General features: G+C 36.7%; 1 protein-coding gene across 1 annotated transcript in view; it reads right to left on the minus strand.

The window, feature by feature from the left end:
- Nucleotides 1-27,585, minus strand: part of trabd2a (TraB domain containing 2A) — an 83,610-nt gene that overhangs the window by 41,722 nt on the left and 14,303 nt on the right. The window contains exons 3-4 of the mRNA XM_015361687.2: nucleotides 5,760-5,906; nucleotides 5,487-5,661 (exon numbers count right to left, since the gene is read on the minus strand). Of these exons, the coding sequence (XP_015217173.1) occupies nucleotides 5,487-5,661; nucleotides 5,760-5,906 (322 nt within the window). The remainder of the gene's footprint in view (nucleotides 1-5,486; nucleotides 5,662-5,759; nucleotides 5,907-27,585) is intronic.

Consider the following 27,585-nt stretch of genomic DNA (forward strand, 5'->3'; position numbering starts at 1 on the left):
TACAGATACTTCAGTGAGAAACTATAAAAGAAAACAGGTGCCACATATTCTGATTTGTCTACTGAAGCACGAGACAAAGATCACAACATTCAAATAACCTCACATGTGTGTTGTTTTTTTTGTGGTCATCAGCATTTCACTGCTTACTATATTATCATCAACTACCATTATAGTCACTGACTTCTAAAATGTTTGTCTTTATGCTATTAACACAATTATAAAGATCACACTATAAGCATACAAACAAAAAGCCATTAATAAAAAGACTAAATCTAATCAGTATAAATCACCAAAATAAGCTACTGAAATATGATTAAATCAGTGCTAATAACATCTTTAAGACATTTACTGATTCATGTACACTCTTGTCAGGATTTGTATTTTAGGGACTATTCAGAAAAAGTAATTATTCTGTTATGAACAACTATTTTATTTTGTGCTACCTGATAATTTATAGTAGAACGTTTGATCTATTTGATAAACAAAATATAGACAATCACGAATTGAGGTGTTTAAATACGTATTACGTTTACATACATATGTATTAAAGATGTTTGAACAAATGCTTGAAGATCTTAAAAGGGCCACATGAACTACAAATACATATCATATGTCCTGTAACAAAAATAGATTCTTGTGTATATTAAATTGTAACGCATGTAAGCCTCAAGATTTGTGATTGCAAATATATTTTATTTTCTTTAGGATTAACTCGTCTTAAGAATTTAAAAAATGGAATCATACTTCAACATTTCTAATTAATTTATAGCGTCTGAATAACTGCTGAAGAAATCCTAGTGATATCGGTTTTTGTATGTACTATTGCTATCTCATGTAAGCAAAGTTGATTAAGTCAGTTACACCATGTCCCCTGTCAGCCACACTCACACTAGCTTTGATTAGCGAGAAACACTACACCGCCTAGCCTTTCATAAGCAATGCAACAGGTCAATCATGGTGTTACAGAAAGTCCATGTTTTCTTTCACAATCTTAACACTGATTCCTGCTGGGTGTTATCAATTCCTCCCGTGTCTTTTTAAACACAGGGTTAATTTGATACTTGGGAGGTCACAGGGCTGTAGCGGCACCATGTATTACGTTCAACTGATGGCAGCTTTCCCTTAGAATCTTATCTTTCTAATATTAGCAAAGATTTTTAGAAGTATGAAGTACGAACTTTGCTCTGAAATAAAATGCAGAAAAATGCAGGATTAATAGAATCAAATAACTCAGACAAACAAAATGCATTTTTTAAATACAGTACACTAATTCACTATTCATGTTGGGCAAATAATACACTGTAGGCATTTTTTTTTATGTAGAGCATTAAGTCATTAAACACAAAGTAACTGTAACTACAGAAGAACAGTAATCACTACAAATTAATGGTAATGTTTTTCAGGGAAGTTAAAGAAGAAGTTTTTTATGACCATATTTAGTCATTCGCTGCCAATGTAACGTAGTTTCACAGAGAAACTATGAAAACTATGAAGGGCACAACCCTTGCTTGAAGATATACGTGGAGGTAACACCTACTACTTCACTCCTGGAAGAGACTAGCTATCAGGGTTCTTTCCTCCTTTAAATGTTTACCATTTTACAGAAAGTAGTGAAATTAAAAATTCAGTGTTGTTGCATGTTTTCTATAGCTTATCTCCCAAATTGTTTTGTTGAGAAGGCCAACAGCCAGAGAATTTTTAAGGGAAGATGCAGCAGATCCAGAACAGAGACCTCTGGATTAGACCTACAACTCACAATATTGATATGAGCCACAGATTGATTAATGATTAACGTTTTAAGGAATAAGAGACGGTCAATGGTCTTCAGCTTAATAATAATAATAATAATAATAATAATAATAATAATAATAATAATAATTTCTTACACTTATATAGCGCTTTTCTGGACACTCCACTCAAAGCACTTTACAGGTCATGGGGACTCCACCACCAATGTGCAGCCCCTCCTGGATGATGAGACGGCAGCCATAGTGAACCAGAGCCCTCACCGCACACCAGTGGGGAGGAGAGCAGAGAAATTAAGCCAATTCATAGAGGGGGATTATTAGGAGGCCACGATTGGTAAGGGCCAATTGGAAATTTGGCCAGGATGCCGGGGTTACACCCCTACTCGTCCTTTGTCCCTACTCCTCGTCCCTGCTCTTCCCTACACCTACTTTGATTACTCGTCCTTCCTTAAATCAGTTACATTAGTTACGTCTGCTTCCCTCTTCAAATCAGTTACTTGTCTACTTCATTTGAGTCTCACACAATAACATGATCCATGACAAAAGCTGCTTTCTGAAATGTAACTGTGCAACACACAACATTTTTTTTTACCCTGTCATCAGTGGGTAGGTGTAATCTCCATATTTAAAATAGTAATGAAACTAAATCTCCAGTACTATGGCATCTGAAAACCACATCCTATTTTTCCTAAAGACATATATACCTATACTATGATCACAAGCTTTGAAAAAGGTTAGCTGTCAAGTCTAATTTGACTTGGAAAGAGGAGTGAAATCTGAGGATGAGCGGCAGGGAAATTTGAAGGCAGCCAGAAAAAATACCGTTCAAGAAAATCACTGTTGATGGTAGGTAGGCTCCATAACTGTTCACCATTACAAAGTGGCTCTGCTTTTTTTAAGGTATTTAAATAAAGCGTCACCTCCTATACCACTGCATACCATCACATTCACATATGAACACAAAACCATTCCAGGGCTTAAATCATTTCATATCAACTTCCGAAGAGTAAAAAAAAAAATTCTTTAAGGGCTGGATATTGCAGTTAACATGACGTTGTGACACATTTTTAACGGGAGGAATACAGACATGAGGGAACTGTTGAAATACTTGAATCAATATCTTTGTACAAGATTACAAGCACAAAGATCAGTTCTACAGTAATAAATGTTGTACTTTACGAAAAGACCAGTGGGAATTCCAGTACGTGCAGTTTGTAACTGAAATAACGACAGTGAGTTTAGAGAAAGATAGAGATATATGTATATATATATCATTTATTTGTAGGGGTTTGCCCAGGGGCCGCTGGTAGTTCCAGGAGATTATTGATAATAAAGCTCCCCAATTTAGATCTCTCCGAACATGAGTTCATGCCACACTCTTAACATATTGTTATAAAGCCTAAGCAGAAATATCAAAACCAAGGTTTGTTAAAATTATAAAGCAGAGTTATTTGTTGAGTTAGAACAAAAAGAAAGCACTGGCCCCAATTGTTTCTGCCTTAGGTATTTTGATTCCGACTTTTAAGTATTTTTTTCTTTCTCTTTCAAGCACCTCATGCTTCCTTTTTGGTCCATCAGCAGCCTTTTCTATGGCAGTTAGTAGGTCACTCTTCACTTTCCCACACACACCTGATACCACCTTCCTGTGGGACATTGTTTGAACCGGATTTGTTTGAACCCAAAATTCCTTGGGCACACTAAAGTTGTCCTCTGTCACGACTGAAAATGTTATCAAATATGGAATAAAAATGTACTTCCTCTTACATTTGAAAATTTCAGCAAACTCGACAATGGGTGGTAGGGCCCTCATCCCAGCCAGCAAAAAACACAATCATCTGCATGTTCCTGCAGAAGTATATTTTGACTGAGGTGCAGCAGATTTTTTAATTCTTTGATTCACAGGCAGTAGACAAGAGACTGCCCCCCCCCACCTTTCACTGAAGTCTCCCTTCTGCTAATCTTAAACCCTTTCCACTAATCTTTATAAGCAACCCATGCTTAGTTACAGAGGAATTCTAATTGGTACACAGCCTAACACACATTCTTAGTTGACTTTATCCCCAGAAGTTAATTAAATGTATGCTCTTGCTGACAGCGAGCTTATCTTATCAGAATTTTCATTAAAACAGTTATATGAAGCATTGTCCCAACACCCGCTCAGATCTTAAGATAAGGAAACTGGTCCAAACCCTAACCTGTGACACTCAGTTATTTCCTGAAAGGCAATCTGCAGCAAGTAAAGGCTTTAAATTTTATGAAGACTCGGCTTCAATAAAGACCACCTGTCTGTAGAAGCTACCTTTCAAAAGACTGAATGTCACGCAGCATTTAGAGCAACCTGGGTATAAAGACCATCTGTCCACATGGATCACTTATTTCAACGTCCTTATGGAGAGAGGGGAAGGGCGGCATTCTTGTAAACCTTCTTTTTACATTTAAAATTGCTCAGCACTTTGGTCATCATTAACTGAAAATGTGATGTAATCCCTCTTAGTACTAGATTGCAGCACCTATGGGAAATACATTCCATATAACAACAATGTTTTATAAACAGCTGTATCAAGCATGATTAAAACTGCCAGGGTGTGGAGTAAAGCTCCTTGTCTAAAGTATGTTCTGACAAAAGAGAATCCTCCTTCTGTTGCTTATAAAACAAGATCAATATAGACTCCCAAACACGTATGAGTCCTTGTTTTTATCTAGTCAGCTCCTGGGTTTTAGCTAAATGAAGCATTCAATGTGGAAATAAGTGGATTTTTGGATTGTTGACATAAATCTCAGAATGGATTTTTTACGGATCACAGAGAAACTTGAAAGAAGGATCCTTTGCTTATTAGTAGGACTCTCAGTTTTCAGATTTTGTCTTTGACCAGTCGCTCTGCCTTGAAAGCTGTAATGGGCAGCTGTTAAGCCCTCTCTAGTTTTAATTACTGTGTTCATAGCAAAATGAGTTCAAGTATTTTTTAAAGTAGCTTAAACAAGGATTTAGATTATTGTATTCATTGTTGTCTACAGATGATCTTGTGCCTCTTTAATGAAACGGAAATCTGTCTGGAAATCCTATTGTTATGCCAATGAATAAATAAAATTATAAAAAAGACAGGAGTGAGGATTACATGGTTTTAGACATGGAGGCAATTCATGTGGGGTAGAAGAAGAGCAATTAACTCAAGATATAAAATGACAGACTTATCATAAAACTATGATAATCATATTTAAAAGGCCTTTTCAGGCAGACTAAAAAATTATTACCTATGTTGAAAGGCAAGTTAAGGTAAAAACAACAGGCAAGATTAGATTATTTTCTTCAACATGTCAGATCTTTTAACTAGTTTTCATCTTCAATGACTGAAGTGAAAATAAATTTCAAACCTACGGTACAATCTTTAAGCAAGACTCTTAATTCTATATATCCTTAAGAAATATGTTCTTGGTTTCTAGGTAGTTCTTTGCAAGTGAACTGCAACTAGATAACATTTCCTATCTATATCCAGTCAAAACAGTGACTGTACTGTATTTATGAAACGTCAGAGTGTTCTATCACAGGTTCTAAACAAGGTAACCAGCCAGCCCATTCCATGTCTTTGCAACATGTTTTTGATGAAGCCATCATTTTTGTAACTACGGAGCTAGTTTTAATAGAATCCAGCAGTGCAATAGACTGGAAGGCTCCTTTGTCAAGAAGTCCTCTGTGGCAGCCAGACAGCAACACAGTACGTGTTCCTTGTACCAACTCACCAGCCCCAAAGGCAAAGAAGAAGCTCTTGTGTGGATGCTCCTCCAGAAGTGCTCGCACCCGTTTCCCCATCCTCTCATTACGCTTGTAGATCAGCTCTTGCCTGAAGTAGCTGTCAATCTCCTGAGCAGTCACTTGTTCATTGGGGGGCAGCGTGACATTGTTAAAGTTAGGAACCTGGTAAAACAACATTGATGGAGCTGTTGGAGGATGCTGATGTCATCGTGTTTTTCTGTTATTTTTACGACCGGGAAATTAGATTACTTGGGACTCACTTGGGAGGTGTCATGGTTGAAAATGATGGAGTTCAGGTCTCCACAGTTGTAGTGCTTGATGAGATCTTCTGTGGTGTAGGGCACCTGAAGGCTGCCGGCCCTGAGACTCTCTTGCTGGAGCAGAGTCTGGTTCAGAGCGAAAATCACCTGTCCAAGAAAAAAAAAGGATAATAGAAAAGTACAGTTAAAATGCATATACCTTCAAAATTACTTATTTGCAGTAGAGATATCCATTTCTTTTTGCAACACAGAGCTCTACACAACCTCTAATATACAGCACATATTTTAAGTTTGCTTTAGAACTCAGGGGTATGAATATAGAAGAAAAGATCAAACAAACAGTCTGTTTTTACATTTATATCCACATATAGTACAATATATAGCTAATTGCACCACCAGAACACACTTAAATCCACACTGCCCTTTAACAGGAATTTCTCATAGGATGTATTCCATTAAAACAACAAACTTAAGTTCAAAATTAATTTTGTATGTTCAAGTTTGCAAAACAAACCCAAAGTAAAATTCTAACAATGAAGTATTACCACATCATTTGTACTAAGCATTTATGTCAGCTTATATGTTTAGAACATGGAAAAACTAATTTCACATGGCCATTCCAACACACTGCCACCAAGGTTAATTATACCTCTGCTTTTAAAAACTACTACTATGCAATGAGGAAGAAAACCTGGACTTTCAAGAGACTTTTATAAGTCTCAGAATAACACAGTTATATCTAGTTACAGCTCACTTGTAAAGAGCTACTAAGAACCAGTTTCCATGAGATTAGATAAGAGTTGTCAAAAATTCTCTAATTTCCTTTTTTTGGGTTGTAAAACATTGACTAATGAGGACTAGAAGAGAACACAATCCCAAATATTTGTGGACCCTTACGAGTGCAAGAAAAGCAAAACCCAAGCCTCTATGTCTTGGTACCAGTGTTTTTTATTGAGCATATTCTAGAGAGAACTCTGCAATTATGGGAGGTTAAAAATACAAGAAATTTAAAGATACATCATAAGCTTGGATTTAAAATGGAAGGATGTCCTACCAGTAGTGATTTTTTCCATTCTATAGAGTATTTGTTAAACATATAATAATAGTAAGACCTGAAAAAGTGAGAAAAAAAACATAACATATGCCATACACAATACATCCACTGTGTACAGCTGAGGGTAAGTGGAAAAAAAAACTGGATATGAATACTCTGAATTGTGCAGACACTACACAAGGTACAGAGAGAACAAGGTGCGATAGATTGTCCAACATAATATAATGTGACTGTGTAAAACAGAAGGGGCAGTTGGGTTCAACTGGAAAATTTCAAAATACCTGATGTACCACTAACTTCAAAACGTTTAGTGTTTAATTGCAAAGCCTAACCTTCTGAATGGGTGTCCAGGATGTCACGTCAAATGGATTCATCCCCCTGGAAACTCTGATGGGGAAAATGTCCTGTGCAGCAGCAATGAGGCCCTGAGCAATACCATGCTGTACCCAATCAAACTGCTAAGGTCAGTGTTATCAGGCCTGCTCATAGGTACAATATAATCTGAATGGGGTCATTTCACATTTTCAGTAGAATCTAATTTTACAGAATATCATTCTACTGTGCACTCTTTTCAACAGAAGTTATGGCAGTGCTGCTAATTATCAAAAAAGTATTTAGAAATATTTGAAAAAAGTCATAAATTGTTATAAAGTGTAAAGGGAATGCTCACTGCTGTGGCATAGATTCCTAATATGAAGTACTACAGGAAAAGGCCTGCAGATAAGATCATAGATATCATTTACTTTCAGAACGTTCCAAGCCAGAACTCAACCTCAGATGACCACTAAAATCGTGAGAGAACAGCAGAGAAGGTGGTGGGTAATTAGTCCAAAAGTTCAAGTTGGTAGCTGCGTCAGCATGACTAGGCTGCAAAGGAATTAGTAAAGGTTTATTCCATGCTGAAAAGAAAAAGAAAAGAGACACCACGTTTTGACCGTGGAGCCTTTTTCAGGTGTCATGGAATAGACCTTTACTTGTTCCGAAGTCCGAAGAGACTTCCTCATTAGTGTCTCCGATTTGCAGTTTGCAGACTGACAGGACTACCTTAGCAATGTTGCCAGTGCTTTATCCTAGAAATAATTTAAAATAATGGATCTGCTTTCCTCTGTGGTGCTCTTGTGTTCAACTGGTAGACAGGACCTGGGCAGGAAACAAGAACAGGGGCCCCACTGACAGCCTGTCAATGCATCAGTCCCTTTGGGCTTTCTATGTTAAGTAAAGAGTGCCCAGGGTTTTGTTTTCAAAGTAAACAATCACGTGTAAGCCTGAAATGGTTCCTTCTGATCAAGGGCCATGATGCGTTGTGTTATTCGTTTTGTTATGTTTTGTTTTACTTCTCCTGTACCTCATCTTGTCCCATTATCAAAGTATCCTGTGCTTATTCTTCGGCCAAAGCTGCTGCCTGCTATTCTTTATCAATGATACACCCGTCCCCCCCTCTTTTTCCATCCCTAATTCAGTCCCCCAAAAAAATCAAAGCCTTTGTGGGGGAAAGAAGTCTTTTCAGAACAAAAGTAACAAGTTTATCAGAAGAGGGTGCTCTCTCTCTCTCTCCCTCTTTGTGTTCTTTTTCCTACTGAAGAAAATCGATTTAAGCCTCCCAATGTATACTATAGTTATGTGTACATCTATACCATGCATGCATATATATTTATACACGCACACATATACACATTACTCTAGGCTCCTTTTTTGTTTTCTACAGTGGTCAGATGACACTTTTACTTTCACTGTCATTGTTGGAGCAATCTCATAGGATAAGGGGGCAGAGCCCAGCAGATGCCTTGTTGTTTGGGACAAAGGAACCCCTGCCATCCTCTCCAGTCACAGCACTTTCATCCCCCTCTGATCAAAGCGCCACTCTGCATATGAAAGAGGGCTGGCTTTATGCTGCTCAAATTAGCCTATCGCCACCCCGCCAGCCTCCAAACTCCACAACAAAAACTCTCACATCTGTTCAATCTGAGCCTCATCTTCTGGGTTTTTTTCTCAGCCCTTAGCTTTGAGCGCTTTTCAGCCCCTTAAATTATGGTTGGGGAAAGGGGGTGTATGGATCACTCGTACAAAAAAAAAGAAAAAAGAACCGAGAGAGAAAGAATAAGAGAGAGCTGAACGAATTACATTTCTTCCTGTGATCCCCTCTCTCTTGTTTCCAGGCTGTGGGTCACTGGATGCGTTTTCCCAGTCTGAGCTCTCCTTTTCAGTTTGCATAAACTGTTTCTTCTGTTTGCTGCACACACACCTCAAATCAAAGTTGGCTCAAATTAAAGCCTCATCGCCTATGAAAGTCAATAATCCTTCTTTGTCATGGAAATTGTGGCTTTTGGAAGGGGAGAGGGCCCAGGCAAAAAAGCTGGACATCTTAGAGATGAGCATGCGTCTTCAGAAGTTTATATCCACAACTCCACTGAGACTAATGAAGTGGAAGATCATAAGCTCAATGATCATACACTTGAAACCAGAACTTCTTTTCCATTATAAGGGAATGGGAGAGATGGTGGTGGTTGTGGGGGGGGGGGTGTATTTTGCATTCTCTGATTATAAGAGCTATCTTTCAATTTCCCCGTGATTGCTTAGGAAAACGAAGGGAAAAAAAAAGAAAAAAAAGCAAGCATGTGCAACTGGCAACCCAGCTTTTCCTGGAAAAAAAATGACAAGTAGATCTGAGGTTGATTCTTGGTAAGCTGTTTCTTTTCACAGCAAGGCTTTTTGCTAAAGCAGCTTTCCTTAACAATGCATGCTGTGGCCAACATGTACTGTGCAGCAGAAGCAGAAAAAAATAAGCAGCAGGCTCTTAAGGCATCACAGGACAGTTTGCTTTTCACAACACACATTTTGATCACAGTTCAAGAGGCATGCCGCACAAAGAAGGATGCAAATCAAAAGAAACAAGCAAAAAGATAAAAGAAAGCTTTCAGTTTTGCCATCTTTGCAAATATCTAGGTCCTTTTTTCACAAACTGTGCACCATTGAAACGAGTAAAGACAAAAATACTCCCTTTCAGTTATAGTATATTTCACCAACATAGCACCTTTCATTAAAAATTTTAACACACTATCTGAATAAATACAAAAAGGTACAATAAGTTGTGAAAAGAAATAACCAGCAGATTCCATATCGCTGAAAGTTACAGGAACGTTTTTTGGCTAGGTAACCACGCAGCAAGAGATCTGTCGCTTTTGAAGTCAAGTCTCATTTATGTGGGTAAAGACAAAAGACCAGAATCAATATGATGTAGATTTTAAGATATTGCGTAACTGTAAAGTAAATCCATAAGTTATTATGGTGTCTAAAATGTGAGTTTATGAGTCAGAAGAAGCATGTGTTCTGGGTTCTGTCCTTAACAGGCAACAAAGTGAAAGAGTTGTGTGTTCACAAGTACAATTTGCAAATTGTATACTGTGCTACAATAATATATTATTGCTTACTATGAGATAATGAGACTAACTTCTCAGCTAATCTTACACAAATACAATTTTGAAAGTATATGACACTAATAATATCACTGACATGGGTCATAGATATTATAATTCAGAGATTTCTGGGAAGGGAAAATGTCTTCAGATTTTTGCTGTAAAATACATGTACTGAAAACAGTAATTATTTTGCCAAAGCTTGAATCATAAAAAAATACTCTGTGTAACAAAAACACAGAGTTAAAAAATGTACAAGATATTAGATGAATAATACAACAATTCATACTAATATAGCTGTTTAACCTATATACCTTTTATGTGTTTGAATTGACTATCATGTTAAACAGCTGCTTTGTGTTAAAAATACCTTGTGTAAAAAAACCTTCCAGTATTGTAAGGGTTAAAAATTTCATGTATTTTCACTCTGATTTCCATTCTTACAGCCATGCTCAATAAAAATAATTTTAGCTATGTACCTAAAAACCCAAACAAACTAGTCTACCATATTTGAAGTCACTGCCCAGTTTCTGCCAGGCTGAATTTTCAAAATTCAAAACTTCAAAAGGCGCAGGTGTTATGACCACATCAAATATTGCTAATCTCAAAAATCCTGCATTTCAGAAGGAAATCTTACTTTGCACAAGTTGAAACTTGGCAAGTAAATGCCAACAGTATCACTTTTCCTCATGAACATGTGTTACATCCCGTGTCTAACCAAAGCTTCGTCTAAAAGGCAAACTTCTCCATGTTTCCTTCATTCTAGGTATTTTTAAATGAATAATTAGCTAATCATTTACCAATTGCCAGGAAGTGGTATTAAGTTCAAATGAATGATAAATTGCAAATTGTCATGATCTGCTCTGTCCAATGTGTAATTGGTATGCTTCATGAGGACAGGTGGATTCACTTACGAGTAATGACTTCTATTAGAGCTACACCTCCATCAAAAAAACTGCATTAAACAATTTGCTGATGATGACAGAATCTCTTATAATACAGAAAGCAGTGGTAAAAGCTGCCCAATGATCATCTGGACTGGACTGGACCAAAGACGTTCTTTGGGGTAGACGTTCTGGACACTTGGTTTTTCTTTTTGGCTTTTTGGCAGTATGAGGTAACAATGGCAGTTTTCCCATTTTAAACGAGGGATTTAAAAGAAAAAGGAAATACTTTATTTAAATAGATGCATCTGTCATGTAAATGTTTCATAAAACACAAAAGCAACTGACTGCTTAAATTCTACATGACTTCAGAGAATATGGATGCAGATACTGGCTTTTTCTTTATAATTGTATTGATATACAACTTGTCTGTTGGGTTTTATGTATTTTAATCATTTATTTTTTTTAAACAATGCACTACTTATAATTCTTTCCTTCCTTTGCCAAGTTTATTCCTCCACATGTATAGTAATTTCCATTGTTTATACCTGACAGTTTTTAAGAGAAATTTGTGTTTCACAGAACTGAAAATCACAGGAGTTGGAACCTGTTGCATCTGACATTAAAATTAAATAGGATTTCAAATTATGGACGAAGGCCAGATCATTGAAAATGTAATGCTTTATTTTAAAAATATGCACAATTTAAGCAAAAGAAGGAAAATAAAGGGAAACCCATTTCTAATATCTTACTATGTTTGTGGTGAAATGGGGAAAAAAAGGGTTTTTATTCTTTAAATTAGAGCAATGACTATTTTAGGAATACAATCTGTGTACTCTGCTCTTTTCTTAAGAGATAATCAGGAAACTCCCCTTCTCACTGTGTTTCTGCAGCATGGGCAATGTGCAAAAAATTATGTTTTAGAAATGTCTTAGTGTTGTGAGAAAGAAAACTTTCTGTAGTTTGGTCAAATACTAAGACACTACAGACACAATAATACTACAGACACCCACATGCCAATGAATATGAAGAGACAGCATACTTAGTACTTAACTGGAATAGCCGATGGAAGAGGAGTACTGATAAAATATAAGTAAGCCCTGTCACAACCCCCCTCAGGAGGACTAAACCAGGGAGAAAATGCTGTGATGGTGAGATTGGAGTGGGGACCGCTAGAAAATATGTGGTGTGCAGAGTTGTGTGCAGCCAGGGAGAACTTATACAGCGGAGAGTGGAAGTGCAACATTAGAATTTAACCTCCTCTTAAAACTTCTGGTCAATAACACCAGTAGTATCCAGTCCATACTCATAATCATGATATTAACATGCAGATTTTATATTGGCAGGCAATCAGAAAGAGAAAAGGCAGAACTCTCCTTCAAAACAGGTTAAACCCTCTATCCAATAATTTAGAAAATTCAAATAAGTAATTGATTTGCTCTACAGACGTATAAGTAGCCAATCTCAGAACAGAACAATTCTTAAAAACTACATTACCATACAATCTGCAATGTAGTACTAGATTTCACTCGAGGGCATGGAGCAGTTTATTCAGAGAACCTTGAGCCTGATTACATGAACTCTTTCACTGCAGTTTTTGAGTGGCTTTTTTTTAATAAACACGCTCTTCTACTTGAAAGTCTGATGACAGCCTGGCGTAAAATATCGGATACCAGCCATCTACCATAAGTTGTCTAAGACATGTCTTTCCGCAACAGTTTGCATTATACTTGTTGAGATATTTGTTTCAGCAAGAACAAGCCCTCTGACTGGGGACTATTCACAGAAACACCTTATTGTAAGTATGATTGCCAGAGACTAAGAAAACATAATCCACTAGATAAAATTTCAGACTTAAAATGCACAAAAGGCCAGGTGGATAGAAAATGTGGATGAACATTTACAGGGAATGGTGAGCCACAGGACTTAAGTTTCTTTTTCTTTTCACTTTGGCTAAATTAATGCAGCTGTCACAAAATCAGGGAATGTTAACTATTCCATGGTCCAGCTTTATTACACAGAACTACATTACCACTATCAGCTAATACAGCGATTCACCTTTAGGTCCCATAGGAGCTCCAATTAAGCAGGTGCACAGGAAAGAGTAAGGGCTGAGCTTGCTGACCCACAAATCCTTACATGTGGGATGGAAGTGAGAAGGTTAATCTGGGCTTTTCAACAACGTTTAGGAAGAAGGTAGTGTTGGCAAAAAGATAGAATGAACCATATTCCCAAAAAAAAAACGATCATGCCATTTCATTTAAGAAAGCTTGTCAGCAAGCTCAAAGTGCTGTGCTGTACAATAGTAAGGAAAATATTCAAAGATATTAATAGAATATTCCGGGCATATGTAAGGGATACGTGTAGTTTTCGGACATGTAGTATAAACATGACCAGTTCTCTCACAAAGCAAGAATGAAGGGATTCTCCCATAACTAAGGTCAATCGGATGGCCAGATATGAACTGTCAAAACTTCTTGCCATTGTTATTGAGGACAATCAAGGAAGCATGTTTTTTTTTCCAATATTTGAACCACAACGGAACACACAAACAATACACAAAAGGAAGGTCAGAAAGAAAAACAAAAACAAAGGACCCTAAGGACTCCAGTTTTGTTCCCCCAACACAATTTGTCTGTACTCTTCGGAATGACAATTTCTTCAAATGAATACAACCAACCGTGAGACAAGAATAGTTCAGTTTTCCCTAAGCTTGCAGAATATATTTTTTTAGCAGAAGTCAGACCCCTCGGCAAAAGATAGTGCTTGAAGATTGCTAGTAACCTAGGAATCATTACTGAGCACGAAGGCTTAATGGCACAGTCGCACCAGTCACATCTAAAAGCTCAGTGCTTTTAAGCATTGTGTCACAGGGCACTTCTCGGGACAGGACATTCAGTCATGCATTGAGTGAATTGGTGACAAAGAAGGTTAAGAGCAACCTTAATCTGGGATGGCTTGTGTGGTATTACGTAAATTCTATCAGAAGGTTTGAAATGGGCTAGCTGGAGTGCAAAATATTCAGAGGCATAAAAAGTCTTATTTTTTACTTCTGTTCTACAAACGTAGCTTCTCCAAGTCTGTATTGCATATACATAACTAGAAGGGGACTGATTTTAGATGAGAGAAAAAATAAATACACAGGATCCAAGCCTTGTCCTTGGGGGGTACTGTCGACTGCATTTTGATTCAACGAAACTCGAAATTACCAGTGCCACCTGATGCCTTTAATTAATAGATCTGCTTGTTTTAAGTGAGGTGTAGTTTACGTTTCTCTCTACTCAGACCCGAGTTTCAGTAATGCCCTTCTTGAAGCTCTTTGTTTCCGACAGATTTTAAATTTTCTTGGCCTCAACTTGGTGGTCAATTTATGGTGATTAGTCACAGATGAGACTGACAACAGACCTTCCCACAACAATGTTTTATGCAGGTAACGGTGATGTTGAGTCCTTTAATCTCAAGACAATAATCCTGGCCTTTAAATCACCTTATCCTAATGTTGTGCTTTGCACATGAGAAATGCGGCTATATCAGCAGTCCTTATAATGGATAAGATTCTGAAAGCGTACTTAAACCCTAGTATTTCCTGAAAACCCAATTACCAGTATTCATTCATTGACAAGACAATTTCTCTCACAGGCACAGCCACTTAATAATAAAATCTAAAACGCTAGTTGAGGTAACGGTAGCAAGCTCTTGCAAATAAAAAGCATTTCAATGGCTAAACAAGCAAAGCAAGTGGAAAAAAATACGTGTCCAGCTATTCAGTAAGAATGATATCTGTTCTTCTGTATCTGAGAGGCAAAATGAGCTTCTGTCACGGTATTTTAAAGAAAAATAAACATTTACAGTAGTCTGGGATCTTAGGCGTCTCCCAGGATTCACTTCAGTTGAATACATACTTGTTTAACGGTAGAATGGGCATGCATTCTCTGGTGCTGGGCAACACTGGAAAAAAGAGGCAAAGGACTACACCTTGTTTCTTCTCTGATTTCGCAGCCACTTACTAGTTGACCTCAGCTGCTTCCGTTCAGCCTTGGAAAGGCTGTCTGACATTACATCAGGTTCAGATCCCTTCAAACTCTCTCAAAAATGCTCTCGAGGGCTGAATTTACCTTGGCCCCCAGCCACCATGAAATATTTAGGATGTCGGGATGAATCAACATCAGAAACAAAAGAAACTGGAGAGTTCAAAACTGACGGCTCCTTGAGCCTCCAAGCATGTAACACAAATGTTAACAGTTCTTCTAGCTCCCATGGTCCCAACTCTGCAAAATGCCAGCTCAGGTAGGCAAATGGTGATGAAAACATCACATGTTTGTGCTGCGGAAGTTAAGTAAACCAATACCTCTCCAAAGCTATCTGACCTCTCAACTTCAGATAAATGGCTTGAGAAAAAAGTACAATTCTACTGCTTTTTTTATTTGCATTGATTGTTGACCTGTGAATGAACAACTATAAACATCCTTGAATCAGGGTAATTTTTAAGCCCCACATCCTGCTGAATTAATTACTAAAAATACTTTTACAACCAGCTGTGTCTGATGCTTTACCTTAATAAATTCACAGAGAATACTGTGAGTTACTTCATATTAGCTACTATCAGAGAGAGAAGCCTGAAAACAGGTCAGTAGGCTATTTCAGTTCATTCACGTTCAAACAATGCTGATAATTTATGTTATGACTGCGATATCAATATTGTACGATCTTTGCATATAACTGCAATTAGATATTTGAGACAAACTGGATTTTCTTTCCCATTATGTTTAACATCATGCTTTTACAAAAAGTGTGGTTTTAATTTATTTGTAAAACTGCAAACCTTGTGGATTCTTCATGCTTTAAGAAAATGTTCCCATGTCAATTTGTCTCCATCTTTTTCAGTTTTCCTGCTTCTTCGTGTTCATTTTTTTCATATGAACCCCTAGCATGATCCATGTGCCTTGGAAATGCTAAACATTCTATGGCTAGTCTGAAGTATCAATAATGTTCTTTGAGGCTTGCAAACTGTTATACAGCCTTTAGCATTTGATGGGCATAAATGATCAAGCTTGGAAGGCAGCAAAGCCTACCCCTAATTAATAATATCCATTACTGTCATTTACTGCATTTTTTTCCGGATTCTCAGATGTGAGCTCTGCCAACACAGGCGGTGTCTATTAAAACGTCAACAAAGAGCAGGAACATTATTGATGAAGGAGATTTCCTAGCCAGACCTTATAACTGATTAATTTGCAGCAGACCCACCTTTTAAAAGGGCATTGTGAGATCAAAGGATTTAAAGATCCAAGGATTGTTACCACTCAGCTGCTATAGACAAACTTGTCTGTTCAATGTAGGTAAATAGCAGATATGAGCACTACCTAACTGCTACATACAGTAGAACTGCCTAAAACCCAAGGAAATATTGATGCAGAAATCCCACAGAATCTAATAAAACATCGATAAAACTGAATACTTCACTTACATTATTTGTTTAATGCATTATCTGCCATTGGCCATTATTTAAATGAACTAATTTTACGTTTGCAATAGGGAAAATGTTGTATATGGAATTGAATGGATCATAAAAATCATACATTTCATATAATAAACATAATACATTTTAATTTAATTAAAATGTATTATGTTTATCATATGAAATGTATGATTTTACAACCATTTACAACCATTTAAAACCTCATTAAGGAATTTAAGAATGGTTTAGTTTTAAACTGAATTTTATCCATCCTTTGTTAGAAAAACATTTTTCATATAAAGGTTAAAAGGTTTTAACCCAAGAGAAACCCATCTGCTAAAACAGTAGGTCACTAATATGCTTCCTTTGTGAACCACATGTGTACGTAGGTTAAATAAATGTTTCTCTGCCACATATTATGCGCAGTAATAATACTGAACATTTGTTTAACCCAAGACCATGGTTTTGTCAGGAATCTATTCTCTTATTCATGTCAGAAGACACACAGAAGATTTTAAGAACTCGCGTTGGCACATTCGGAATTTTGGCTCTTCTGAGGTCAAGCTAAGAAATGACATGCCTGCAGGCTCGTTTACCATTCTTTTCTCATAGACAACGAAGCTATTAATTAAGACACATCATTCTTACAAAAAAAGTGGGAGCCAGATGTCTTTTTTTTGCATTGCAGGTTTCCAAGCCCCATATTCCCAAAGACATGCCAGTTTCATAGTCTCAGTCCTACAGGGGGAGGAGTAAATGTCACACAAACAGTTTGAGGCTTTCAAACCTTAGAACTATGTAGCCCTTCAGAAAAATCCCTAAAGCACTCAAAATCCTCAACACAAATAAGAATGATACTTAAATACTTACATGAATATTATTTAAGAATTATTTTTTAAAATAAATGTATCCATGTCACTAGTAGTATAATCATCTATCATGTTTCTTTTTATTCACACTAGCAAAGCAGGAAGAACTGACAATAGTGGTAGATGCATACCCTAATTCATACTATAAAAATCTTATATTTTAAAGTGAAAAAATCTTGGATTCAATTTAAAAATTACATTATGGCTTTTAAATGAGGTGAAAAAAGCAAAAATCATTTATTGAAAAATTATCTTATTACATGTACTGTGTAACCATGATTCCAAAAGCAAAACATGTTATCTGGGGGTACCGAGAGGTCCAGCTTCTGATGGCTAAGAATCCATGTCCAGTTCTGACCCGAAGGTAGCGCACACCACAGTAATCATTTGAACCACAGTCAATTCTTGTTGCACCCACAGCACATTTGACAAAGCATTGATTTGGGAGAAAGTATAGTGTTCAATATATAGGACACACCGTACAAAATGGTATGTACCGAATATATTATATTGAATATGTAATATATTGTTATATGTTGTATATTATATACTTTGTATTACTGAATTAAGGCATATTCTAAGTGATTCTCAGTCTTTTCATTCTAACCTACATCTGTCTAACAATAGGCAACTACGAAACTTCAGAGAAAAACAGATGTTCAGTAGTGTATTATCTATCTGTTCAATAGTGTCATTATTTTTCCAACAAGCATTAAGAACACTAGTTTTAAATATTTAGAAATGCGGTTTAAAATAAGATAACTCATAGAGTAAGATCACCTTACGGCCTAAGTCTGTAGAATGTAACAGAAGTTCTTAGAATGCTTTCATATTTTAAAATATACTATTTTTCTACCTAGTAAATTGTAGTTTGATATTGCCATTTGTCTGCTTCAAGAGACTTCCATCTTACTGTACAAGGCTTTTCCAAACCTGTATAATTATTATAAGGGTAGGCACTCATTTTTTATTGCTTATTTCATTAAACGTTTATGCAATAAACTGCATATAGCAGCGATTTAAAGGAAAGGTCATCAAAAGAGCACTTATGACTTATGTATACAAACTGCTGTCTAAAGCTGACTATAATGGCCAAGGTCACTACCTCAAGCTAAACCACATGAAAAAGGAGTCTCAAAATCACAACTCTACCGTGGCCTGGCCAGTCACTGTTTAAAAAACTCCCAGTAAGGATTGACCAGCTACTACTGACAAATCCCAGCAAACATATCCTATAAAAGACACTTCCCATTGCTGGCTTGTACCAAGGAGGTAACAAACAACATGAATGGGCAAGCACACGAATGCTTCTCCAGTGCTGCCTAAAGATCCATAAGAAAACAGTTTCTTAAACCAGCATTTCTTCCGATTGCCTGTAAAATCCCAATGTTTAAAGAAAGCCCATTTCCTTTATTTTTACTTTTCAGAGAGCAAGTAACTACTGCTTGTTCCTTTGCCTCTCACAATATTTATACCACTACCTTCCCACCTTTACTCAAATCCAGTTCAACATTAAGGCTGCTTATCACAAAAATGACTGCTTGTTTTAAGACACAAAGACGAAAATCTTCAAGAAAAATCCAAGTCTGGATTGAAAGCATAGTCATTACATACGTTTTTTTCTTCAAGCTCACAGAAGTTGTTAACCTGTAGCAAAAAAGAACATACCTACATATGTTGTTGATAAAACAAAAGGTCAGTTCTAAAACTGCCTATAGCAATATTTTCTACAGTAGTTCAATAACAACAATTAGAAAGTAATCCCTAGTATTTCCTCTTCAGATCTTCACAGACGGGGCAAAATTTGCTTTGGATTAACCAAACTCTGAATGTAGCAGCACTGTTCGGTACAATCAGTTTTTTTCAGGATATGGTCAAATGAAGTGTTGTTTCCTAGAATAATTTAATGAGACCCACAAATGCCTGACATGTGTCTTCATTTTTTAGCTAGTATTGGAACTGTGATCGATACAATTAAAACCACAAAAACAAATGTCGGTTTGAAGAGCTAATAATTAAAGCACCATGAATTAGTGCAAACTGTGTGTACATTTTTATTTACAGCCTAAATACACATCATTCATCTAATTAAAAAGCATGCAACATGTTTTCTTATTTGGAATGCTTAGCATCAGGTTTTCAATCATCATTTTGAGAAAACTTTCAAACACTATCACTAGTAAAAAGCTATGAGAGATTCTGTATCCCAGAATCTGTTACAAACCTTTCGAAACTGAAAAAAGAGAATGTAACATTGCCACTGGAGGCCTCAAAATGATTTAAGATGAAGAGATTTCATAAGAATTGAGAAGAATGAAAAAGAAGACATGCAATTAACTTTGAACAGTGAGGAACAGTAAGCTTCTTGTCAGGGATCCACAGCTTTTATGAGGTCAGCTACCAAATCCCAACAATCCCACCCCCTCCCCAAGACAAACACTCTTTGGGCTTAAATGACCCAGAAAATGCAGGCTATTTCACTAAAGTGTGTGGAATTCTTTGCAGAGCAGGGAAAAAAGTAAACAATACAAGGAAAAAAAACAGCACTGGCTTTTTTTCCTGAAGTAGCATTTAAAAACAAGGACACCTCATAAGCAGCTATACAAAAGATCAAGAATTCCACAAAACACAGACTAACAACAATATAAGGGTCTTCAGCAGCTGATATACTGGACACTAAAACACCACTTAAATAAAATTCATGGTGAGAATTTGTTCCTGAAATCTGAGCTACAATCGATGTAAAAAAAAAAAAGGTTGAAAATACGTATAATGTTGGATAAGAAATTAATAAAAAATGGCACACACTATTTAAATATCATTATTGTGAATGACAACTCAAAAGATTCTATACAGAATAAAAGTGCTAAAACAAAATGTTTAGAAATCACAAAACCATTAAAGTGCTCTTCCCTTTGGGCCTTTAGACAGAGCAATCATTTATAAGCTTTCAAATGATTCCTGGTGATTGGGAGTAGACCTGCTGAATTAGTTGTTTTCTTCTTTCCCCTTTCAAATTTCTGTCTTGAGTTTAGGTAAATTATTAGTTACTATTTTTATCTGAGCATACAACTAAAAACAACACTGGAACTCCTGAGAAATGTATAATTCTTAATCTGAAACAACAAAGTAGAATAAAATTGACTTGTATTTGTCAATCTCTAAGCCTCACAGATGAAAACACACATGCCAAAGGGAGGTTTATGTGCTCAGGAACACGTGTATTTTTATTTTCAAGAGAGTAAATAGAAGAAATAGGCTGAGATAAAACAGAGTACTTTGTTAAAGCCAAAACCTTGATCAATTAAGACTGATGGCTACAGGTATTGTCCTGAGACATCTTGGAACTGTGTTCAAAGCCATTTCAGATGACCAAAACGCAGAAAGTGCTTCCATCAACAGCTTGAAATATGCATTGAAATATGCATTGATAACCATCCTTGGATTTTATGCAATAAATGTCAGAAGATGAAGAGAGTAGTGCTTTAGTCAAAAACTTCAAAGGACTGAGATTGTTATCTGAATGAAATAAGATTTTAAGGTTTTAAAACCCCCTCCACAAAACAAAATATTAAATGATCATAACTTATCCAAACAAGCCAGTTGAAGGTATGAGTTTTTTTCAGTTTAGTAATTTTATATGTGCAAGACTGAATTTGTTGGGCTCAAGTCAAGGCAACAGACCATCACATCACCAGTATTCTAAAAGCTCAATCGCCCATCACCCAGGTAGTGAAAAGATGGCTCACATGAAAAACAGTCTTTAAATTAACTTGACTAAGATCCCTACTTCAGTTCCCTAAATTTGAGCAATAGTCACTTTGTTACTTTAACTGCATTTCTACCGATTCTTTTTATAATTCTTGCCTTAAAGAAAAATGAGCATGCATTCTTTTCACCCCAAAGCTGGAAAACTAGTTTATTTTAGGTACCTGACACAGCGCCGACAATGTGCCACGAGTACACCCATCGTCCTGCAAAAATCATATTCACACAGAAGCTAAGTAGAGGATTTGTTTTTTCTTATAATGTACACTCATTAGACACTGTACAATGATGAAATTCACAGGCAGAGACTTACCACAAGTCCTTTGATGGCCCGTATGGTATTAACATTCACCAACTAAACTGGAGAAATGTTCTATTCATGAATGAAGCAGGTTTTCTAGACATATGATAAATATCCTGGACACATATCAGCCCTGTCTTGTGCCTTTATTCACTGTATATTTCAGTCAAATATGTGTGAACTTTTTTTTACAGTCAATCTGATAACTGCACAAAATGTTTCATAATGAAGGTTTAGAAAAACAATTTTAATATTCAGGTACAGTGCCTTGAAAAATTATTTAGATCTCTCATATGGCATCTCACATTGTGAAATTACAGACGCTATAACCCCTTTTGCACATATTATGTCATTTGGGCATGTTATTATAATGTCTTGTGTAGCAGATATAAAGGGATTGTGTAACCATTACAGTGCACCATTAAAATAAACTAAAGATAAAAAGGTAAGTTTTACAGAAACATATTGCATATTAATTGCATAACTATTCATACCCAATAACTCAATATTTGGTGGAGGTACCTACAGCTGCCATTGTAACTGCAAGTTTTTTTAGGTATGTCTGTACCAGTTTCACACACTGTCTTGGTTTTAGCTTATTCCTATTTGCAGATTTGATCAAGCTCTTTCCAATTGCCCTGGGATCTCTTATAGACAGCAGTTTTCAAGTCTTTCCAGAAATTCTCAATAGGATTCAGGTCAGGACTTTGACTGGGCCACTCAAGGACATCCATCCATTTTCTAACAACTTTATCCAATTCAGGCCTTGTGGGGGGGACCAGAACCTATCCCAGCAAGCAATGGCCACAAGGCAGGATACACCCTGGGCAGGACACCAGTCCATCACAGGGCACACAGACACAGATATCAGGGCCAATCTTCCCAGAAGCCAATCAACCTACCAGTGTGTCTTTGGATTGTGAGAGAAAACTGGAGCACTTGAAAAAAAAACACATGAACACGAGGAGAACATACCCCACACAGATAATATCCCAATGCTTATTTAAGGACGTTCACCTTCTTATTCTTAAACCACACCAGTGCAGCTTTGGATCACTGTTCTCTTCCAAAGGAATTTGCTTCCCAGTCCCTAATGAAGAGAAGCGGAACTATTAACACAACGCTGTCACAATTCTTGACAGTTGGGATGGTGTTGAAGTTCTGTTAGGTGCGAGTCAGGTGTAGCATATTGCATTTAGACCAAAAAGCTTTAGTCTTGTCTTGTCTGACCACAAAACCTTTTGCCGCATGTTTGCAGTATCAAGCAGGTGCTTTTTTGCAAACCCCATGTTGGACTTGATATAGTTGGACACGGATGAACAGATCCTTTCTCCCATCTCAGGCACTTAATTCTGTCAAATTTACCGCTGGCCTCACAGCAGCATCCCTAAACACTTGGAGATTTTAAGTGTCTTTTAATTTTTATACCCTTCTCATAAGCTGTGCTTTTATACAACCATATCCCTATGTTTTTTCTGAAAGCCCGTAGGTAGTCATGGTTGAACATTTGCATGAAAGTTACTACCTGTCTGAAGGACCTTACAGAGACAGAGACGGGTGTACTTATTCTGAACTGAAGTGAACCACTATTATTAAAACCACTCAATTAACTGTGTGGCTTGTTGAAGCAATTTTAGAGTCTGAATATTTATGCAACCATGACGTTTCAATTTTGTTTTCATGTTAATCAGCAGTTTACTTAATTTAATTTGCTGTTATTGTGCATATGTTCCAACAGGTGTATTTGTTACGTGTTCGTGCTCTTTGTAGTACTCAAATATGCAGTGCAGATGCACTGTACAAATGTGTGTGAAATAACATTAAAATTAAAGTTCATTTAACGCTCAAACTGCAATGTTTAATAGTATTTCCATGAATGGTGGCAGGAAATACTTAGTGGAGATCTCAAAGCCTTCAATGAGTTGTAATTGCGATAAGAACCACTACTTGACACTTGAGAAGCTGGAGAGCAGGTAAGACATTAAAAAAGCTGTTAAGGCCCAAAATAATGCAGGGAAAGGTTCCAATTATCACACTAGTATTATAATTTAATGTATTCATTGATAACAGTAACAACACTATTGTTTTCAATAACATGTGGTAACTGTCATGTTAAAACAATCATGCAGAGGATGAATGATTCATTCTAAGAACATAGAATGAGCATAAATGTAGTCCTCATATTTTCTTGTATTGATGTGATTTGTATGATTCTCCATAAATAGTTTCCTACTAAATATATTCATCACCAGTTTCCTACTAAATACATTATATGCATTTTTGAGGCTTGTAAAGGAATTGTATTGAAGGAGAAAATATCTGTGCCAACACATTATGTTTATGATAGTCTGAGATTCTGATATGGGTGTGCATGTTACCATAGAGGAAAAACTTAAAAATAACTGGTTAATTGAATATTAGAAAACAAAGAAACCTTTATTGAACATTATCAACAGTCACACTGTAGTCTTTGCTCTTGTGTACCTCCTTAAATGGAAAACATGACTAAACTCTGTCTATGCTGCACCATCTCTTTCAAATTTTGTTTGCATAAACTGGAAAATATGTATCAATACCAGGATTCACCCATCCATGAGGAGTCCTTATTTGACATTCTATTCTGATTCAGTCTGGTGTTGCTTTGCTTATTTCTGCTCACACATTTGAATATGGCACATCTTTAATGAAACAACATCATTCTTACTTTCTAACAAAGTATTTACAAAAAGTACAAAGTGTTCGTCTAAAGTTAAACATTTCAATCACCACCGTTGATGTTAGGTTATGTCCTACTTTGTGTGTTGTGTTAAATAAGAAAGCATAAAGAGAGTTTTATTTTAACTACTGTATGTCTATGACTGAATGGAAAGAAGATGAGAAAATCATTTTACTCACCATGACAAGATCTTAAATGAGCCCCAAATTGTAATGAAGATCCTTGTGTGGAGTCTGTATATGTAGCTACCTCTGAATTCCACCAGCACTAAATTGTTCCATTATCCCCAGTGTGGGACTCATAAATCTTGGCAATGGATTTGACAAAAAGCCCAAAAACCTTCTCCATAGATTAAAACTATAAACCATAAAGCAGAAATTATCCTCTTGGAGGCAAACAGTTTTGCTGATAGTATTTGTTGAGTATTTATTTAATCTCTGTTAGTCAGGAATATTTTTCTAAATATGAATATAAATAAATTGTGTTCTATTTATAAAACACCCAGAAGTCTGCAATACAAACGTTCATCAGGTGTAATAGAAATTTGTATGCTTTACCAGAAGTATAAAATAATTAATGTTCAATGTATTTCCTCTCACATGCAATTAACAAGTACCGTCAATTAGATGTTTTCGGTTAGTTATGAAATATTTTTGTGGTACACCTACAATATGAAAATACAAATGGTAAGCATTGCAAATGTATCTAAATGTGAACGTATATATATAGCTCTATACGTAATGTTCCTTAGAAATTATTTCTTCACAAATGTAAAGAGGCAAAAGGCCACAGGGAAACTGTCAGTATATTACAGGCTCCTGCTACAAAAGTATTAGCACATCATGAGTTTATGTGTATCTGCTAATAAAGGTACAATGCCCTTGTAATTGCTGATAGCCATTACAAACACATGGTAATTGCAGGCATTGAATGTAGGTTGGGTGCAAAGCAATTGTTACATTTTCCCAGCTGCACAATCTACAAACAATAGAGCAAATGATGGGCTTTTAACAGCTTACAAAACAAACTATAATTAGTAAAGCAGCCACCATGATTGTTTGGGTTTGGGTTTTAGGTATATCCCTATTATTTCCTATAATAATTGACTGCAACAACCCAAATTAACTCAGCCCAAAAGTGGCAAACCTGTTGACTTTGCAAAGAATTTTCAATGTGCCCTGGTAAATATCTAAAGCAGCTTTTCCCATCATAAAGGTCTCGCAGCCACTCATCACAAAATGTAAACAGTTATTAAAGCCTTGTGGTTTTCCATTTGATTAAGGCTCCATGATTAAGTATTTTTCTAACTTTTCCCATTCAGAAACCTCCAAATGTTTTTGTGGTATATTATTCAAGGTCCTGTCCGTCATTTTCATTAATTTACGGCCAATCATAAATGTACCACTAGAAACAGCACTGACTAGGCATTAGTGTTACTCATTTACAAGCACAGACGTGTGCAGAATTTTAAATTGTTAATGAGACCCACAGGTTTGCTATGATCTGCTTCGCAAAGTCTGTTAAATTTACAATGAAAGGGGGTTTAAAAATCTTGCTAACAACTGTATTTCCTTTGTAAGCCCCTCTAGATATTTTCTAGAGACATCAGTCTTATTACGATATGCTTTTTTAAAATATGCCTAACTTAAGCAAAGGAAAGCATTGATACATAGAACAGTTAAAATAATAAGCAAAGATGCAGACACCATGCTTCAGTCTTTGTAATGTTGTAGTATCCAGGACATTTTTTTTACATAAGTAAAGCTTGTTATGAGAAGAGGTCTTTCAGCCTATCTCTTCCATTAATGTGAGGATATACTGAAATTTATTGCCAAAAACTAGGGTATTTGTTTCAGAAATATAACTGTGTAGCTTGTTCCATGCTTTCACAACCCTTTGAGTAAAGAAGGTCATCATGTTTCTCTTTTAGCTTGAAATCCCATGTAGTTTCCATTTGTGTGCTCCAATTTGTATTTCACTGTGGGTTCTGAACATGTTCATTGGGTTTACTTTGTCATCGCCTTGAGGATTTTGAATACTTGAATCATTCACCCTGTAGTTTTCTACTCAAGACTAATAAGACTTAGATCTTCTAGAATCTAGCCTGTTCATGTAGGACATTCTTTTAAACCCAAGAATGTATCTGGTTGCTCTTCTCTGGACTGATTTCAGAGCAGCGATATCTTTTTTATAGTGTGGTGACCGAAATTGTATGTAATATTCTAAATGAGGTCTTACTAGTGCATTATACAATTTTAACATTTCATCCCTTGATTAAATTCTGTAACTTAAATATAAATCCCATAATTTATGTTTGCCTTATTACTGCAGCTCCACATTGTCTAAAAGGTGCAAATCATGTTTCAACAAAGACACTTTGGTCAATTTTCTTTCGTATCTTCAGCAAGCTTTCCATTTCCCCTTCTGTATTTATATTTTGCTATCTGCACATACTTGCATCAAGGCCAATTTCCCCAGAAGCTTTGGACTATGGAAGGAAACCCAGAGGAACAGGGAGAGCAGAAAGTCCATGCAGATAGCACCCTAGGAATTGAACCCAGGGCCCTAGAGCTGAGAGGCAGTTATTCTAATCACTGCACAGCCATGCTGCCCCCAAACCTGACCAGGTTACTAAGAATAGCTAAGAAGACCAATGAATCTAGATCATACATAGGAATTAGGAAGAGCGGTGGTCTGACAACAGGTATCTGTAGTACTCGACTAATTACATCATCATCTAAGCAGCTATATCACCCTGCAACTCACAACTGGCAGCCCACTGAAGATCAGCAGGTGTGAGTCTGGTCAGTACCTGGATGGGAGACCTCCTGGGAAAAACTAAGGTTGCTGCTGGAAGAGGTGTTAGTGGGGCCAGCATGGGGTGCTCACCCTGCAGTCCATGTGGGTCCTAATGCCCCAGTATAGTGACGGGGACACTATATTTTAAACAGGCGCCGTCCTTCGGATGAGACGTAAAACTGAGGTCCTGACTCTCTGTGGTCATTAAAAATCCCAGGGCGCTTCTCAAAAGTAGGGGTCCTGGCCAAATTTCCCATTGGCCCTTACCAATCATGGCCTCCTAATAATCCCCCTCTATGAATTGACTACATTACTCTGCTCTCCTCCCCACTGATAGCTGATGTGTGGTGACTGTCCTGGTGGATGCTGCACATTGGTGGTGGTGGAGGGGAGTCCCCATTACCTGTAAAGTGCTTTGAGTGGAGTGTCCAGAAAAGCGCTATATAAGTGTAAGCAATTATTATTATTAATCACCAATTGAGCTTTCACTACTTATTTGCACTCTGTCTTCTGTTATCCAAATAAAAATCCTGTCATACATATTTTATTAAATTCCTACCGCCT

Source organism: Lepisosteus oculatus, chromosome 3, assembly GCF_040954835.1.
Source record: "Lepisosteus oculatus isolate fLepOcu1 chromosome 3, fLepOcu1.hap2, whole genome shotgun sequence".
Taxonomy (NCBI): Eukaryota; Metazoa; Chordata; class Actinopteri; order Semionotiformes; family Lepisosteidae; genus Lepisosteus; species Lepisosteus oculatus.